The sequence below is a fragment of the Bemisia tabaci genome, chromosome 4, assembly GCF_918797505.1.
Source record: "Bemisia tabaci chromosome 4, PGI_BMITA_v3".
Taxonomy (NCBI): Eukaryota; Metazoa; Arthropoda; class Insecta; order Hemiptera; family Aleyrodidae; genus Bemisia; species Bemisia tabaci.
The window spans coordinates 13,361,954-13,381,837 of NC_092796.1; the positions used below are offsets into that span (position 1 = coordinate 13,361,954).

Genomic DNA, 19,884 nt, shown 5'->3' on the forward strand with positions numbered 1-19,884 from the left:
ATTCAACTATGTTTGTACGATTCAGATTTTCCCGCGCTATATCCTCTACAGCAAAAAACGTAAACAAAAATTCTAACCTAGAATATTTCACGAATCATCCTCCTGCATCCGCTAAGACAGTGCAATTAGTTGTGGAATAAGTTTCCAGATCTAAACTTTGACAATGAGCTAAATTATTAATATTGTAGCTCTGGAATTCTATGCTTTCCTCCGTGATACACGTTAAGTGACTCCTAACGCAGTCGATCATCTTGGTGCTTAGTTGAGAGAGTGCCTCAGAGGTCCGGAGCTCTACCCCAATCATGGTCAGTTCTATTAATAATTAACCTACTTTTGTTTAGATTTTTCCCGGGATTATGCCAAAAATGTATCACATTAAGATTGGAAAAGTAAGATGTTTCTCTTACAGTGTAGATGTCAATGAGTATCAATGATGTTATCAGCAACTGTCTTCACCGATGGTTCCTCGAAGGTAGAAGCACATTAGTAACAGACAATTTGTCACTCTCAGTTCGTAGAGATTTAAGTACCTCTATGGATTTTTCTGCAAATCCTGAAACCTTGATAATCTGTCATATTATTAAAGGAGGTTATATTTCCACATTAAGATCTTACGAGAGTAAAAATTTATCTTTTGGAAAGATAATACCCAGTTGTTCTCAAAAGCACATCACACCGATTATCAGGGAGGAATATGCAAGAGGAAGATTTTACTCTTTATTTATTTTTTAAATCAAAGCAGAATCAGGGCCAGTATGCACACAAGCCAGGATGTAGATGGCTAGGAAGTATAATTGTCGTAATGGAAGTATAATGTCATAAAAATTGCTCAATGTCATACAATAAACTTTCTTCTGTACAAATTTCCCTCAAGGCTTACAATCAAACAGGTCCATCTAGTTCTAGACTGAGACAGAAGACCAGCCACATTTTGTACTTATATTACCTTTAAATTTTTAAATGAAGACTGTATACCTCTCTTCTGTCATACTTTAAAGGTGTGTATATTAAGAAGACGGTCTATTAGTAACCATCACCACTAGGGACAAACTTACCAACAGAGGAATGTATTGCAATCTGTACTGACCTCTGATTTGTTCTTCCCCCCAGTATGTAAGTAGCACCCAGTTTTTGTCTTATGTTTATCATCCATTTTAGTTCTTGGGTCACCATTCAAGTTGTAATTGAATCTTGTGAATTTATCAGCTCTTTTTCTGCAAACAGGCAATACTGGGAGCACAGATTGTCATCACTCTGGTGATGGTGAGCGTCATTCAAAAGCTGGCACCACATTTTTCTTTTGCTAGATGGTTGCTCTGCTCTAACAAGTGAGTATTCTTATGGTAGTTCATTTTCATTATTCAAAAAAATATAACCACAGCTAAAACCAAAAAAAAAGTACCTTAGAATGCAACAATATGAGTCCTCTCCGCTCATGTTTGCCACTTTTTCAAATGCAAACTACCTTTTACATTTTATTGATATTTTCTGTGCGTAAGTTTTCTTTTTTCGTACTAAAAATGAAACAAAATTTGAAAAAAGAAAAATTGATCAGCATTCTTGAGGAAAATAAAATATAGTTAATCAGGGACTTTTGAACATTGCAAGTGAAGGACCGGAAAGATAAACGGGATAAGTTCAGTTTTTGAAAAAATTGATGTATTAATGATTTCAAATAAAACTAGTCTCAAAATATATTCTGTGAAAAATTTGCCTCTAAAATCCAATTTTGAAGCATCCAAAAGTCAGTTCGAACTTTCTTTCAACCATAACCCTCCTCATAATTTTGAAACTTTTAACAAGTATTTCGTAAAATGGCAAAAACTGCACTTTTTCCTAATCTTACTTGCTTAACTGGTTAGATTTTCCTTTAAAAAAAAAAAAAAAAAAAAAAAAAAAAAAAAAAAAAAAAAAAAAAAACCAAACTATTTCCTTGAAATTTGATGTAAATATTTTTAACTTGGTATTAAAAAAAATTCACAGAACACTGAAACAAAATTAAAAACTGTTGGTTTTTTTTTTCTTTTGAAAAAGTAGCATAATAGCAGAGATTTGCAACCCTGTGATCGAGGGTACAATTTTTTTGACTGAGCAATAAAATTGTATAAATTCTTCTTACTAATTTTATCATTCTCAAAATATATCCAAAATAGCATGGACAAAATTTTTGAGAACAATACAAATCCTATCATCTTTACATGATGGAAATGATAAATTTTGAAATTCCAGTGTTTTGTGCTGGATTTATGGTAATAATCTATTCTAAGGCATTTTCCTCCTCTTTTTAGGAGGCCTGTGCTTCTTTTTCAAGGAGCAAGTGCATTTTCCAAAGTTACTCCGTCTGTGTGCATCATTTAAGTTTTTATTCTTTGTCTTATCAATCAACTGGACGGTAACTACACTCCTATCCATCAGCTCAGCGTTGAGGAGACAGAAACATTCTTCGCATGATTGATGACAGTGATATGCACTTCAATGCAAAATTTTCGAGCCTGGAAAATGGCAGATAAAAACTGTTTGTAACTTTGTCTCAAAACTATGTTTTTTTAGACAGCAATGTCTAACTACTGTAATTGCCATTCACTGCATAATTTTTTGTAGTATTATGGCCAAATTTTGGTTTAACAATCCTTGAGGCACAGGTGCTACTAACTCATTTTTGAGTTTTTCAGCACCGAGGTCCCTCTTCACATGGACAGATACATTTTTATCTAGGAAACTGACTAATGAAGACTGGGTTTTGTACTTTCATTGTTTCAGTTTGGTAAGGTTTCTGTATCCCACCAATGATGAACTTAGAGCGGCTGCAGGCATACCCAAAGACAAACCAAAAACGAAGAAAGGGAAAGATGGAGAAAATGGAAAAATTGTTCTAGACACCTTTAAAATACCACGAAACATTGACATTCAAGTACGTAGGTAACTTTTTATGTGCCACAGAGGACATCTTTGCAGTTTTAGAAACCTGTAATTTTTGCTATTGTTATATGAAACGATGTGAGAAAAACAGTCCAATGAAGATTTTTTTTTTTTAAAGAAAGTGCTAGTGTCAGATAAAAGACCATTTCTAACTGAAAGTCATCAAAAAAACCCTGAACAGGAGAGGCTCTGAGCGATGTATTCTTAAATATATAAAATAGAGAATTTGCAAGTGTCTGAAATTTGATGAATTTCGTGTATAAGTGGAAACTACTGAGTGAACTGAACACAAGGATACCCTTGGTTCATGAATTGAACAATTATTGGAGAAGATATGACAAAATGATCTAATCTGCTAAAATATGTGTGTTTAAATGGAGAATGCCGCCAGATGATATCACTAGGCGGTGCATTTTCTCACTTTTAAATCTATTTTTATACTGTTTCCTCTATCAGAAAAAAAATATGAAAAATGAAATCAGCTCTTTAAGTACTTTCAGATGAAGCAATGAAAAATGTGCATGCAAACTTGCCATCGACCAGATTTTATCTTTGTACATTTACCATAAATTACTTTCATGTCTCAATCAATTTGAATATTGTTTGTTTTAGCTTGAATTTTCCAAAGTCACTCCTCAAGATGTTGTACATCTGCGGTACTACACCGAATATCAGTGGCTTGTGGATTTTGCTCTTTACACTGCTGTTGTCTATATCATTACCGAGGTATTTCATCAATACATTTTACATTTTTCAACATGCTGCTAGTCAGTAACTTTTTTCTTCATCTTGATTAACAACAAATATTGAAAGTAGTTCATACGTAATACCCTGAAAAAAGTTCAAAGAACTGGTATTTTAAGCAGAATTTTACTCTCAAATCAGCCATATTATAGCTTTATGAATATCAATTTGTTTGAGATACAGCCAAGCTAATAGACATTTTACATGTGGAATTGCACAAAAATTCTGCTGTGTACATAAAAAAAGTCTAATATCTTCTCCATAGAGTACAATTTGCATAGTTTGTATTACGCTTTTTCAAATTTACAGTATACGCAAGTACCTAGTTTGCCGTACAAGCCAGCAGTCAGGTTTGTCCAAAGACAGACTCAGGAAAACCCAACCTAAATAAAGAACCAATCCTGCAAACTGTTAAAAACTTTCCTTGCAAAACAAAACAGAAGAAGGAAACAAACGCTTAAAAATAATTGAAATCATACTCTAGGAAAAGTTTGCAAAATTGTTTGTCTATTCAGGTCAGGTTTTCTTAATCCTCTGTCTGTGCAGACTTGGTTGATAGCAACTGAGATTACTGCCCTTGGACGCAGGAAACTTGAAAAAGCGCATTACCAAATACACAGATTGCGTGCCGAGGGTGGGTTTCAGACTTTTTGGTGTACCTATTGTGATTTTCGATTTTACTCATAACAAGTCTATTTACTTGGCTTTATCTTTTGCATGCAACAGACCCAGTGCATAGTATTTGAAATCTGCTACAGGACCAAGGTAAGTGAAAAGAAGGTGTGCTCTTCTGATGCAAACTACCCAAAGTTGCGTTTGTTTTTTTTCAGCCTTGGTGGGAAGCACAGGGTTTAAATTCCGCAGTTTTCGATTCTCATTGGTCCGTTCTTTTGCCAGGGCCAATCTTTAACTTACCTTGCTATAGAACAACATTGTTGAAAATAGCACGTGTGGAACAACTGGAATATCATTGAATTTCTATCATATGGTTTCAACAGCTAACATATACTAACTTTCTAAGAGGCAAACAATTAGTTGTCATTGTTATTTTATTGTGTTTAGGATTCTCCATTACTTACTTAGTCCCCTCTTTCTATTTTTCAGATCTACACCTATTTTTTTCCACTGCAAGGGGAAGTCAATCTGAGCATTCTATGGTGTCTCCTGTTCCACAGTTTTGCGCTGTATCCTTTTTTACCAACTGAGAACATATGTCCCTAGATTTCCTTTTCTTCTGTCAGGAGAGTGATTCTGTATGTAGATTTTTTTTTTTTTGAGAAGGGCAAATGACATGTTGGTAGGGTAATGAATGAACAAAAAACAAACGAAAAATGGTAATCAAATTTTAGAATAAAAAAGAACATGATGAACTTGTCAGGCAAACTGAAATCTCCACGATGGAGGGAAAAAGGTCAAGGAGCAAAATATTCTCTCAGAGAGATATGCTGTTTGGTCCAACACTAGTTACGAAAATTCAGGAAAGCAACTGTGATTTTGCTTGGCATACTGAAATTTGACACTAAATTTTTTGCAGACAATGGCATTAAGGTCATCTCTGTCTAAACGACTACTGCGTCAAACGGCAACTGTTTGTAGTCAAGGAAACTCTAGCCTTTGTTATAATTTTCCATTATTTGGAGGAACTAAAACTTAATATAAGCCTATTTTGAGAAAGTAGAGACTGAGGTGTGAATTTTTTAGCTTTTTTATACATTTGTTTGAAGACATGACCTTGCCGCTATGTCTGAAAAACCAAAGTCGAAAGCATGTAATGTTGATGCTTCCTCTTTGGTGGAGAAAACAACTCTCTAATGCATCACCATTCTGGCAGTGTTGCAACATTTCCCCCCAAAAACTTGTATAATTAAGCTAATAAATTTACTTTTTTGCCCCATTCCCCTCCAACAGACACACTAAAGGTTCAAATTTTAAAGCTTACCTTTGCCAGAATTTTTTCATGATTATTGTCCAAAAAAAATAACAAAATGTAACATAAACCAAATTTGCTCAATTTATGTACCTTATCCTTTGACTTTCACAGCTCTCTTGGATGTGTCTTTAACTCATCAATTGATATTTGCCTTAACCTAAATCCAGAAAAACGCTTTTCTCAATAACGACTGAATATTTCCGCGGGTCTGAATCAATAGGAGAACGCTCAACTGTAATTGTTTCTGCCTTTGCATTTCTCTTAATCAGCATGATGATTTTGATCATTGACGAGTCAAAATTAGATTCTGGCCTTGAAACAGCTTATTCAAGCTTCAACTCTTCAGCATCGGTCTTCTTGGAAAATCAAGGCAATGCTTTGTTCAATTAGTTTTAGTGTTTTACTGCTCAAAAATTTTCATATGACATATGAGGTAGAGCTTAATAACATGTATTTATGTACTTATGTATTTTAATGTAATGCTTTTGCAAAATTTAATCAAGTAATCTACTTTGAAGGAAAGCATTGATAAGCAATGGAAATTTTTGACAGGAAAGCTTAAATATTGGTGAAAATCACATCTTAAGACCCTCTCTGCGAAGCATTTTGGGTACTCAGGGTGGCAAAAAACCCTAAATCAGGGAATTCAAAACATTCAGGAAGACACAGGAGGTGTCAGGAAAATTAGCAAAATTCGAATGTAAAATTGTATGAATGGGTCAGTTATGCTGCTCACAGAATCGTGTTTTGATGCTTGATTCTTGTAGATTATCTAAAGATATTAAGATCTGTCCAAACCACAACTTTATACGTTCAATATTAACCAAGAAAAACCCTTTGAAAAGTCGGATTTTTTATATCATCCACCGTGGTAGTGACACCCATGGTTTCTTCCACCTTGCTTTCATCGGTTTGTGACGTCAGGTTACTCAACATGAAACTTAGATGAAAACAAGGTGGAAGGAACCGAGGATGTCACTACCGCGGTGGATGACGTCAAAAACCCGACTTTTCAATGGGAGATATCTTGGTTAATATTGAACGTAGAAAGTTGCGGTTTGGCCCACAGGTGCACTTCTAACTCAATTGGTTATTAGGGTTGCTTGAAAGGTACACAAACACATTTAGTTAGCATCAACCAAAATCAACCGAACTACATCAGGTGTTACTCAATATTTTTCTCATGTTTTATATTTTCATAAAATAACCAAGCAACATGCTGCTTAAAAATGTATTTTCTTAGGTTTATTTTCTTTAGGTTAATTCATGGAAACTTTTAAAGGTGTCATGTTGTCAAAATTTGTTAGTATATGTCAGTATCATTAATTAGACTTTGAATTTTCTAATAGGCCTTCCCTCTGACGGTCCAGCTTCAAAAATCATCCTGAAATTTGTAATAGCAGTGTGGTGCGCCCTCATTGGTGCATTTTTTGTTTTTCCTGGTCTGAGAGCAGCGCAGATGCATTGTGATGCACTGAGATTTTACGATGATCGACATTTGATCCAGTTATTGCTCAACCTCAGCTTTGTCTTACCAGGACTCCTGTTACTGTTTTGGGTCAAGCCACTCTCATCGGATTACCTGAGCAAAAGAGTTTTCTCTGGCATGACTGAACCATTGTAAGAATTCAATTGTTTACTTTGAATATTCTTTGAAATTATAGGCCTCATTTTCTCATTTTTTAAAAAAATTTTTTTGATAATTTCAATTTTTAGAATTTTTGAAGATCTTGATTACAGCTTTGAAAAATTCCAAGAAATCAAATCAAATATTCTTTTGAAAATCCGTCCAGTAAAACATGAGAAAAGTGTACCTTAGCATCAGTACATTTTAAATGAAGAAAATCGGGATTTATGACTCCCTTTAGTGCATAGTGTCTCCAGTCTTAGGAAATCAAAAGTAGCAGACGCCAGCTTTGGTCGAGTCAAACAACCTCCTTTTTAACCCTAACAATAATTGTATTTCTCATTAATGTCAACAATTTTATCTCATTTTTTTAACTGCCATTTCTTTTTCAGGATCCGCTTGGAATCATTTGAGAGCATTCGACTAATAGTGGTTGTGGGCGTAATCTTTCATAGAATTATGATCATGCCTCTTTTTCTACAAGCCTACTTAAATTTAGCGCATCGGAAAGTTGAGGATCAGAAAAAAGAGGTTGGAAAAATGACAAATATTGAGTTTCAGAAGAAGGTGAGGTGATGATGCTCCAAGATTTTTCAGTAATTCTGACTTTTACCCTCAAAATCATTTTTCAATTTTAAAAGCGAGATCTAAAGATTAGAAAAATCCAAGGAAAGTTTTGGATATTTTTTGAAGTCAATTTCATGGAGCCAGAAAGGTTAGAAGCTGTAGAATGAAAAAAAGCAGGCCTGTTAGATAGACCGTAAAATCTGCTTCAGTGTCAAAAGTAGAATATCAGCACCTTTGAGACTTGGTTAATCACTCAATTTTACATATATCCTTCTTTTAAGTAGGAAAAATTAGTTTTCCCCTGCTGTACTCCGATTTTCTCTAATTTATTTCTATGGCGTTGTTCAAATACAAACATTTTAATGCATTCTTTTGTGAAAGTTAGACCAGAATAGGAGATGTAGCTTTTACATGATCTAAGAACTGTCTAATTACATTCCTTTTCTATGTAAAACTTAGCAAGTATTTCAAAGCTTAGAAAAGCTTAAGCAATTGTGGAAGTCCAAAAACTCATAAGCTGTGGCCTCTGTTGTTAATAATGTCCAGCATGGCTCATGGGTATTAGAACTTTCACCTTTTTCATAAGCAAATATATTCAATTAATTATTACGGTCATCATGGGAAGGAGGTGGACGTCTGAATGCCCATGAGCCACGCTAGATAGTTTTAACAACGAAAACCAGAGCCCATGAGTTTCTGGACTTTGGCCGTTTTGCTCGGCTAAATTTATCATTGTAGTATCTTGAACTTGAGCGAATATCACATTCTCAACCTTTTTCTCTTTCAGATAGCGGCTGTTTTTTACTATTTGGTGGTTGTTGCTCTGCAGTACCTTATACCTCTTTTGATGTGCCTTTATTTTGCATTTATGTATAAAACTTTGGGTGATTATTCATGGTTAGGCACCCATTCTCTGAACGCCACCGAACATTTGACTCCTCCAGCGTCACCTGCAGCTTCTCAATCAGAAGATGGAGACTCAATCCTCCAATCAGCCCACCAGTTTTCTCTTGCATTAAATTCTCTTAAAGATGTGAGTCAGTTTTCTAAAATCCATTATTTTCACCGATCCAAAATCTTTACTGGAACTAGTAATATAGTTTTTCAATTCCACTCTTGAATTATTTTTTTTCGCCGGAAATGAGCTCACTGCGAGAAATATGTAAAAAACTAAAACAAATGTATAAAAAAATCTTTCAAGCTGCTCCTAATACAAGTCTGCAAGCCTTTTTCGAGCTTGATTAATTTAAAGCTCATGTCTTGCCTTTACTCTGAATAACTGTTTCTTCAAACGATTGAGCTCATTTGTCAGAGAGACCGATTGCTGTCTGCAAGATCATTTGCTTTTTTAAGCTTGGTTTTCTGGCATGTCTCTTTTGGCAGACATGATTGTCAGTAACTAAGAAAAAAGTGTCCCTAGCCACAAGGAATTCATAAACGTGTGGTATGATCAATGAAAATCGTTTGCTGAGAGTAAATTTTCGACTTTTTGATGTTCTTAGTAAGATATTTCTGTTTTTACTATTGTAAAGTTTCCTCAGTTGACAGTACCCGCTAGGTGCAACTTGTCCATCAAAATAGGTACTAGAATCTGATCTGAACTGTTAAACTTACCTTTGCTTGAAATGTTTCAGGTTCTAACAGCAGAAGTGCACCGAGGATTGTTTGGATTTGCCACATGGTGGAGTATTTTCGCGCTCTTTACATCTTCCTGTTTAGGTTTAATCTACCAATCATACTTTGTGAAAGGCTACTAGTGAATAGTTTCGCCACAACATGTATGAATTTTCATAACAAACCTCTCACATTCTCTAGTCAAGTTTTCCGTCTTGTCATTTTTTAAAAACAGAAAAGTTGCATATGCATTCGGAAAAAAATTGCTCTAGAGCTTGTTTAAAATTTTTGAATTTTTTTTTTTAAAAAAAAGAAAAAAGTGTAAAAAATAAGTGAGAGTGTGTGATGACACTTGAAAGTATTGAATATTATTAGTGACTGTCTAAATGTAGCGATGCTGTTTGTTGGTAGCAACCACCCAGGGTGGGTCTGGCTTTAAAATTCTTGGGGCGCTGATACGTCTTCGGGGCCCCTCCTCTCGGGTGAGGGCCCCCCTAACTAACCCAAAGTCTTCCTTTATGTGGGTTTTCCACGTCTCGGGACCCCTGAATCCATTTTGTCAGAATTTTTCGCGTGCTGTAACATCCCAGCACCCCTGGCCAGACCACCCCTGCAATGGCAGTCTGTTGTTAGATCTTTCGAAATGTGTCGGTAATGGTGTGTTAGTGTAAATTTAATGACTGATAAAGTAAGGAAATGAATTACTTACGACAATTATACGTGAGAAACACCAGAGAGTTGAACTTTTTTACAAGCTTAATGTTAAATATTTCTTTAAAATAGGTAATCACATTGTGTTGGCAGCTTTTCATTCACTGTTATGCCAAACACTAGAGTCGTATTTTTACACTCTTTGTTCGTTCCAGATTGTCTTTAAAGGCATGTTTTATTTTCAAACTGTAGTATAATGAATGTTACCAATATTTTGTACATTTTGTAAAGTTTATGAATTTTATTAATCAAATGATTTTTTGAGGGTACAGGAAACCAAGCAGTGTTAGGACGCATTTCAATCCAATTGTTCAAGTTGAGTTCGCACTGAAATCTCAACCAGCAATTTACAACCTCTTTTGGCTGTGAATCATACTTAATGTTGAAAACTATTTTTTTCCTACCACATGAAAAAATGGAAAATATTAAATTCGCTAGAAGGTTAAAGCTGTGATTTTTGCATGAATTTGTCAGTGCATGGTTCTGAATCGGGAAGTTAATTTTTTAATACCTTAGTTAATTTTTTAGTGTATTATGCACCTCTTATTATAAAATGAAGAATTGCCACCAGAAATATTTGGAACAATGGATAATGTGTGTTTTACCAAAATGTGTGCTGCTTACTGAATTACATCATTTTTCCAACAGGAGCTTTCCATGTATCATTTTTAAGAGAGTTAGGGATGACCATTTTTTATTAAAATTGCCCCCAGGAAAGTTCATTTATTAAAGTCCTTTGTATTCAGGAAATCGTGAAGAACATCATACAAAAAAAATAACCAACGTAGGTCATGCTAAATTTCGCCATGAAAAATGTATTACTCTTTGACAGGGTCTTTTCAGACCAAATGAATTCTCCTGAAAACTCCTTATTTGGAGTTTTCAGGAGAATTTTCCTTAGTTGGAGGTGAAAGTGCTTTTATACCCAGTTCTCAAGAATTTTGTCACAAATTTTTAAAACTTTCCAATGAAATGCCCGATTCTGGCGAAATATTCATTTTATTGTTCTTCTTTGACTTCACTATTGTTAGGAATTTTCTCTATAAACTTGCCCTTCTTTCAAGTTTGGGTAACTCTTGTGATAAATGATCCTAACCGTCTAGGGCCACCTCTTAACTCCTGCATCTTCTCGTTATTTGATAATCGGACTGTTAAATATACATAATTTTCTTAGTTATTTTGTGTGTAAGCTATTAAATGTATGATCAAACAGCAGGTATGACTATCTGTAACAGTGCATTTTCTTCAAGTATCTGTTTTTGTTAGTGTATTTTCCGAAGGGAATACACTATTTGTTTTTTGGGTTCAAGCCGTGAGAAGTGTTGATGATGAAAAAGCTTGTGGTATGAATTAAATGTATTTCTGCATTTTCTTTGTCCTTTTTCCATCATCAGTTAATTTAGAGAAGATTCTAATTTACTCTCTTGTTTAAGTACTTTTGCTGTTTAAATGAAGGCACTTTTCATGCAGTAAACCTCATCAGCATTGAAATGGCAACTTTTCTATCATTCTGGTGGAATCGGTCAGTCTTTTAATGAAGCAAAATGTAGGTTCCGTGAAAAGACTGAAGTTCTCTCTGTTTTTTAAAATATTTTTTCTTCCAAGAAACTAATTTTGTATTGCTAAATTTGACCAAGTATGAAAGTGACAAAAGCACTCTCACTCTTTAGCCAAAGTTCCTTCTGAATCACTGCCTTTGTCTTTATGTGAAAGACAAAATTTTTGCTGTTAGCTCAAGCAATCAATGGATATGTTACATTCAAAGAGATGAAGCAAGCATTTTGTCAAACTGCCTGGCAAATAGTCTAAATTTTTTGAATTGGATATCTGGCCCTCATGCTGACTTTTAACAAGATAATACTTCTCTCATATAAGAAAAAAAGTATTTGTGAAATTTTGTATCTTATTCTATAGGGAATGATTCAGAGTGCGTGAAGGAGCATTCATCTCAAAAATTGCATTATGCCATAAAGTACTGCATATTGGTAGTTTGTCACAGATGGTGAAAATCCCAAACCACGCATCTCAGTTTGCTACATTGCAGACTTCCCATCATATTTTATATTTTAAATGGAGAACTACTCAACGGCAATTCTAAAAACTTCCGTGATCTTTCTACTCTGTTGGAAGTAAATTCTGAAAAAACTTCAAGGAAAAATGTTGATTTGTTCTTTTTCAAAAAATAAAATAGGAACAGTGATTTCAACACCACAAACATGATACTTTGTTTAGGAGTTTCAGCTTTGTTATACTAAGGAAAGGTTTCGTATTCGTTATACTAATCTTCAAAATTTGATTATGGGTCCTGAAGGCATTTAACAAAATGCTTGACTTGTTTTCTTGCTTGCAATGGATGTATCCAGCACCCCTGTGTAAATACATGCTTATTATTGTAATGATGATGTGAGTGATTATTTTTCATGAGGATGTATAAACCTTAGATTTTAGTTCTCATTGAATAATGATAGTTTTATGCAGAGTTTACCTTTTGGATCTTCAATCACCACGTAATTTTAAGACCAAAATATGAGCCATATAGTATTATTTTTCCTATAATTTAAGTGTGTACCCCTCATTTTTGTAACTTTCCCTTCTAGACAGCTGAAATTTTGCAACAAGAGGAAACCTCATTTCTTTAACTTAACATTATTATCAGTACTCTCAGAGAGAGGGGGAAAAATATGAGTGGCAAATGTTTGCACCAAAAATTGTCTCAATTTTGATATTATTGATCCACCTGCGTGACCATCCATGTGGTTTGACGTCCCAAAGCGGAGAAACTTTTGAGTTATTGTAACAATAGCTCAGAGAATTGTTTTACAAACATTTCAGGGCCAAAACTTGGACAACAGTGTTTAGACAGTTCAAAGTTCTCTGTTTATGAAACATCAGAACATAATTTTTAGAGAAGTAATCTAGATTTTGTCCTCACCTTACCCAGGGCTTAAAAGTGTTGAGTCAAAAGACTTTACGCCCTTTATTGGTAGAAAAAGGAAAAGAGCCCCTCTTGCAAAATTATTCCTCTTCGATACTGTCATGTTCTATTTATTAACTTGCAAATACTAAATCTTGACTCACCTTGGTCAAAACCATTTTCCTGCGAAAGCCTTCACCCACGTAAGATCCCCTCTCTCATTGACAGCCATATTTGTTTTGTTAATGTTTGCTGGAGTCAGAGGTAAGCTTATTCTGTATGTAGCGTCACTCTTCTTGGGAGATGTTATCAGATGCATTGCATGAAAACTCCCAAAATATATCTTGAAGATTGATTAAAATGGTTTGCACCAACGTTTTCGCAGTTAAATTATTATTTCTTTTAAATCCAACAATTTGTGTTGATCTGACTTTTGATTTCATATTTTGGCCCCCTGAAAGTTTCATCTTGAAAATTGAAGGTACTTTTCTTGTAATGCATTTGAGTTTAGGTCTTACATTTTTCATTATTTTCTGTTTACTTTATCTTTTTTGCTGCTGTTTACTCAGTGTTAGATTTCCATTAAATGAATTGTCATTGGTCCTCCTGAACTTAAATATACCTCTCTCAGTAATGAAGAATGAAATTTAACAATGAAGGCGAGTCCTGGAAGAAGGGCGAGTTTGTTTTTTCCAAACTGCTGTATCTGGAAAGGCAGGTTGCAATAGTCTTAGCGGCACCACTGCTTGCCCAGCTGCGCAGTGGCTGATTAAAGAAAGAAGTAAACGTGAATTATGACGGATCATGCGGAACTATCCTCAATTGCAAAGCCTGAATAAAATATGCATTTTTAAAAGCTAGCTTTGCCTTCATTTTTTATGTTCCTCTCATCAAAGAAACTTTTTGATTTTGTGCATAGTGAGTTTCTGTGTATATCTTTTCATCTTGTAATATTTTTGTTCACTTAATACATTGAGGGCTAAGGAACAAAACCGCTTAACTGACAATTTTGGTGAAAATGAGTTAGTGGCGTTGCTGCATACAACAATAGTGATTACGCAAACTGGCGTGTTTAATTTTTTCCAATTCCGCATGAGAGCGCTGTAATGACGCTGTAATGTTCAAAAAAATTGCAAATCTAACTTCAAATAGCGTAGTTTTTTCTTATTCCTGCACAATCGTCAGATTGCATGAGGGCGGTATTTTCCCCTAGCGATCGATATGTGTCTCCCATATCAAAGGCTGACAAAGAATATTGCCTAACTGACAATTTTGGCAAAAAAGAGTTAGCAATGTTGCCACATTCAACAGTATAAAATACGCAAGCTGGTGGCTTCAGTTTTTTCCAATTCTGGAGGGGAACACTTCGGTGATGCTGAACTGTATGAAAGAATTGCAAATAAAACCTTAAAATTACAGAAATAGCAAAGTTTACTCTTCGTTCTGCTAAATTATTGGTTTGCAGATAGGCGATATTGTTTGTTAGCTATCGATATGTATTTTATATGATCTGATTTTTCCCTTTTATTTGGGCGGACCTTATCCACGTAAGAGGACACAACAGTGAATTCAAAAGTTGAGGAGGGCTTAAACTCTTAGTCTACATCCCTACATGGTTGACATTTCAAAACATATCTCAATACGAAAATGGATTAGTCAGAACACTCAATTGTGACTCTTAGGAAAAAGCTTAAGATTGCAGCTTATTATATTAAAAGAAAGAAACTACTGATGCATCATCAAAAAACTAATGATCTGTTAAAATTAAAAAGGAAAATATATATATTTTGAAATATTTGGAAAATTTATACAAACATTTTTACAGAATTACCATTAGCACATGAGAGTACCAAAATAGTAAAACCTTGTCATTTAAAGAAGGAAAGAAAAAACAAAAAGAGACAACAAATATCACACACAGAAAGGAAGATTAAATATAAATATCACATTTTTGCAAAGTGTATTATTAACATTCTCAATAGAAATATGCTTCGTTTCAAATGAAGGACTTTAATCTGCTCTTTCGGTTACTAGTAAAATGTTGACCAGAGTGACAAAAGTACTCAAAATGCTTCAAAAAGAATACTAACGTGTTTAACAAATAGAGGTATTCAAATCGAAGACTAAAACAGTAGGTCAATTATGTGACTCAATTGGCATAATGGCGATTATTTTGCAAAAAATCGTTTGATTTTACGCAAAAGTCGACTTCGGTTTGAGATTAATCCAAAACTTTAATTTTCTCCAAAATTGATTACTTGGACTTGAGGTTTAAAATGATGATAAATATCATAAGAGACGTTGTTGCTGTCAACTTCTTCAAAATTTGGATCACCACTTGACCAAAATTGCTCGATTTTAATCATGTTTTAGTTTGAAACAGTAGTTGACTTAACAAACTGATTAAAATTTTAAATGAACCCTAGAAAATCGATTCGATTTTACAAAAAAATCATTGCCATCACAGCAACACTACTGAATTGTTGTTCCTGAGATAGCAGGGAAAAATAATTAAGGTGCATTTTCTTCTCCTGTTTACGAAGGGAAGTAAAACAGGGAAATGATTGAAAATGTAAGATTGTTTTCACCGTTATTCGAACCAAAATTAGACGAAAATTAATATTATTTCCTGTGAGGGCAAGAGGTCTATAATTTCAGAACCTGGCTGTTGATATGAATCAAAGTTGAAAGGCATTATTAAAACTTATTTAATTTTCCTGGTCTTAAACTTTAAATGCACTGAGTTTTGATTATGTGTAGTATTAAGTACAATCGTCTATTTCAGAACAGCTGATGATTAAACATGACATTCTCCATTTAAGACAAGCACCGATTTCTCCTATTTGAAAAAATCAATAATAAAAAAAAAAAAAAAAAACCACTATCTAATCCTCCATAAATTTTTGAAAATTGAGGAACAGGCGTGCTTCTAAAAAAAGTACTCATTTACCAAAATAAAAGATTGATTTGACTTCAAGAAAAATGATTCTGTCCTGCCAAATTCGGTCAAACTGGAAAATGATTCGATGAATGGCTTTACTTGCAATCATTATCATATAACATAAATTCTAAAGCATCTTAAAAAGAGTCATCTACTCTAACATCTTTTTTTTTTTACAGTTTTACTGTAATCCAAAATAATTGCTTTGAGTACTTTGTTACGTATTACACATCGAAGATGAAACTAAAAAAACCCTAAGTGCCTCAATTTAAAACATTTCTTATTTCTTGCCTTTCAATTGCAGAACAGAAAGCCAATAAATTTTAATTCTCAAAACATTGCAGGGCTTTCCTTTTTTTTCTCTTAAACATATGTTGGAAAGTATTCATGGGAAGGTATTTTTTGTTTTTCTTTCAAAAGAATGAAGTCAGAAATTTAGAAGATCTATTCCTCAAGTTTCAAATGGAAAGGCAGATCTTGAGGTATTGTGGTAAAGAAAAAGGGTAATTTCATTTCTCCTTTGATTCTGTTCTACCCTTTTATCTCACCGAGACACTTACGTTTGTTCTAGTTTCATCATCGATTTGAGATTCGCAAACTAAAGTTCAGTTCGTTCAAAATACACTTAGCACCCATTTTAGCACAAAATATTAGTCTACAACAATAATACTTACAAAATAAAAGAAATTTATGGGTGTTAGGATTCAAAAATGTTACAAATTAAAGGGTAGGTAAAAAGAAGGCACAGTAAAAATGCGTCAGTGATGGATAATTTGTCCAAACCACTTCATGCGACTTTTGGTTTAGTTAAACGCAATAAAAAATTCGAAACGGACAAGGCATTCCTGGTCAGTGATTTTCTGCTGAGTGAATCTGCATAACTGCATTTCACATTGCCTTATTTTATCTAATGTTGTATTCCTTTAACCAAATGCTATGCAACAATGCCTGAAGTATTTGACTTGCATCTTCCCTTGGTTATAAGAATCCATCATATTTACAATTTTGCCTATAAACAACAGGAATTCTTCCATTTAGAGTAAAAAACAAGTTCACAATTTTTATGAGACTAAACATTCATTTAGGATCGTATGGAAAATTCTTGATTGTCAAAAGTGACAACCATTTAACTATATCGAGAGGAGGAGACCACTGAAAAATGGGGTGAACATAAATATAAGATGTCCGTTTAGGACACCATACATGCTTGCAATATGGCTAAAGTTAAAAGGTAACTTTTGAACAGCATCAAAAGCTGCAAGGACGCCATTGTAGCCTCAACTGGGAGGCTAACAGCGGATTTTTTGCTTCTTTTACAAAATCAACAAAATCCCCCTCCCACCCCAAATAATTATTACTTACTTAAAACTACGTTAAGGTAGCGTGAATTCATAAATTCTTTCAATAAATAGTTTTTGAGATTGAAGTATTAAAATATTCTAGTATGAAAACAGGTACATGAAACTTAAATTAAGTGAGAACTTTCAAATAGCAAGCAGAATTTGCAAGCATGATTTTGAAATCGGAAAATTAACTTGAAAACTTAGTATTTTCCTCACCTTTTTTTTTTTAAAAAAAAAGGAAAAAGAAAATTATTTCGTTACAGGAATGTGATAAAAGCTCCAAATTCTCTTTCAAAACTGATGTCAATGAGTTAAAACGAAACATGAATATACCTAGGATGTAAAGTTAAACACAAAGAATAAAAGTTAAAATTAAGCAACAGAGATACCTATGTGCACTAGTTTTATTGCCTTACACTTAGCAGAGATAACTAATTCTACGAGATGAAGATCTATCCGGTATCAGAACCTTGCATGTTTAAACAAATAGGTCTGAGAATTCCCTGCATGAACAAAGTGAAATTTCGTTGTTGCTTCATCAAATAAGACTGTTTAAAACATGGAAACAATGCAAATTGACAAGTTCTTGCATTGTAAGTTGGCCAAAGTGGCGAAAATTTTTGCGATTTCATTTTCAGTTATTTGAGGAGGTATAGATTATCTGAAGTAAAATTGGGGATAAATTATAAGAGAAATTTCAGAGCAATTTTCTTGAGTAAGTAAATTTAAAATTCCACAAAGACTCTCAATATTTCGATCAGATGTTTAAAAGAGCGTTTTGTAATAAAAGTGTTTTAAATCTACCCTGATGTTGATGAGCATTCCAGAAACGATGTATTACCCTCTTTTGGAAAGACTATCACTAGGGTCATTTGAATCAAATTGGGTCTTCGATGATCTTCAAATTTTCAGATACTGCAGAATCAATCTATGATAAGAACTAACAAGTCTAAAGAAACAAACTTTATGGATGAGAAAAAAAAAAACGCTTACGTAATAAACAAAGTATTGGATTGGCAGGGCCATTGTGGGTCTTATTGCAGGAAATCATCTGACAGTTTCTTCTGAATTGTTTCAAACGTTAAACTCCAAAGATTAGGATCAAGCTTGGGTAAAATCAAATTCCATGAAACATGAATTAAACTGTTCACACTCTTTACTTTGCATACAAACTCTTCAAAGATGGGGTATAGCAGGCGCCAAATTTCTTGGTAAATATTATTTTCTTCTCACACTTTTAGGATTTATAATAAGTGACCTATTTCGTACCTCCGAGTTAAAATACCATTTATAACCATCAAAAATCAACCTCTATGTCTCCTGCGATGTTGGCATTTAGACGCTTGATGAAACATTTAGAAGTTTCTGAAAGAGGACCCCATTTTTACAGCTTCTTCCAAATTTCCAATACTTGTCAAATGATAAGGTTCATTAAATGCATGACAAATCAGAGAATATTTTAATAACTAACAGGAATCATTAATGAGATGAGATTTCATAGAGCCTTCAGAGCTTGTAAAAATTTGCCAACGATTTTTTAGCTAATAATAGACAAAAAACTTGGCACTTAGGATATTAAAATTTAACATAGGTGATGATGAGATTGATTTTAATTTGAGGAGTCATCAAGACTGGGAAAAGGATACTTTTCCAAAGACTCATCACTAACTTCATCGTCTGATTCATCATAAAAAGGCCTTGTAACGATGTCTTTTATCGGCGTTCGGAACAGCTCTGCATCTTTATCGTCATCCTCAAATAGCAATTTTTGCGGTAAAAGGGAGAATCCACTATAGTAGCCTTTATGCTGATTCTTGAGGCGAGAATAAATAAGAAGTCCAATCATTCCAAAGCAAGCACACCCAACGGTGACTAGAGAGATGAATGCAAGCCGAGGTAGTGAGAAAATAGTCTTATCCCTTACCATCCGTATAATCACTCTTGAAGCTTTCTTCTGCTCAACATTGATAAGTTTCGTAACGGGGAAATACCCTGAGGCATTGACTGATGCGATGTATTCACCTGATAATACAAGACAGAGGATGTTGAAAATTGACAAACATATTTTACAGGGAAAATTTGCATCAACGAAAAGGATATTTCACAGAGGATGGTGGAATTCAGAATTGTCTGATTATTCAAAAGAAAGTTTTTCATTTTAACTCCTAGTGGAATTGTTATGTTAAATTTGTATGTTTATGACTGTCACTTGGAATAAAGACCTCAATACACAGATGCAAATTTTAAAGGTCTGCTGTCAAGTTCATTGAAAAATCAGAATTTTTGACAGAGAACGCTTAGGAGCTGGTCGTAAATTATTTCATGCTTCGAGTCAGAAGGAAGGGTCTGAGCCTGCATTGCATATGCATTATAGGGAGAGTTCAGAGCTGCATAACGTAATGCTGAGGCTGGCACTGCATGTCAATTCTTTTAAAATGTAAGATGTAAAATCAACAAAAGGTGACAATTTTTCATCCAAAAGTTATTCCGAAATGTCAATTTGAAAAGGGAGGGGTCAAGCAGAGAATTAGATATTTTTTTAAGGAGGTGCAGACCTGTTTTACAGGCGCATCA

General features: G+C 34.1%; 2 protein-coding genes across 2 annotated transcripts in view; one reads left to right on the forward strand and one right to left on the reverse strand.

The window, feature by feature from the left end:
• emei (transmembrane protein 161-like emei) lies at nucleotides 1-13,886 on the forward strand. Its single transcript, XM_019046156.2, has 10 exons — nucleotides 1-305; nucleotides 1,225-1,328; nucleotides 2,761-2,911; nucleotides 3,532-3,645; nucleotides 4,768-4,847; nucleotides 5,761-5,963; nucleotides 6,943-7,213; nucleotides 7,613-7,787; nucleotides 8,575-8,820; nucleotides 9,422-13,886. The coding sequence occupies exons 1-10, from the start codon at nucleotides 303-305 to the stop codon at nucleotides 9,542-9,544; spliced, it is 1,470 nt and encodes a 489-aa protein (XP_018901701.2). The 5' UTR covers nucleotides 1-302; the 3' UTR covers nucleotides 9,545-13,886.
• An 898-nt stretch (nucleotides 13,887-14,784) lies between these two features.
• Nucleotides 14,785-19,884, reverse strand: part of svr (Carboxypeptidase D svr) — a 28,791-nt gene continuing 23,691 nt past the window's right edge. The window contains exon 18 of the mRNA XM_072299362.1: nucleotides 14,785-19,332. Coding sequence (XP_072155463.1) covers nucleotides 18,920-19,332 — 413 coding nt within the window. The 3' untranslated portion in view covers nucleotides 14,785-18,919. The remainder of the gene's footprint in view (nucleotides 19,333-19,884) is intronic.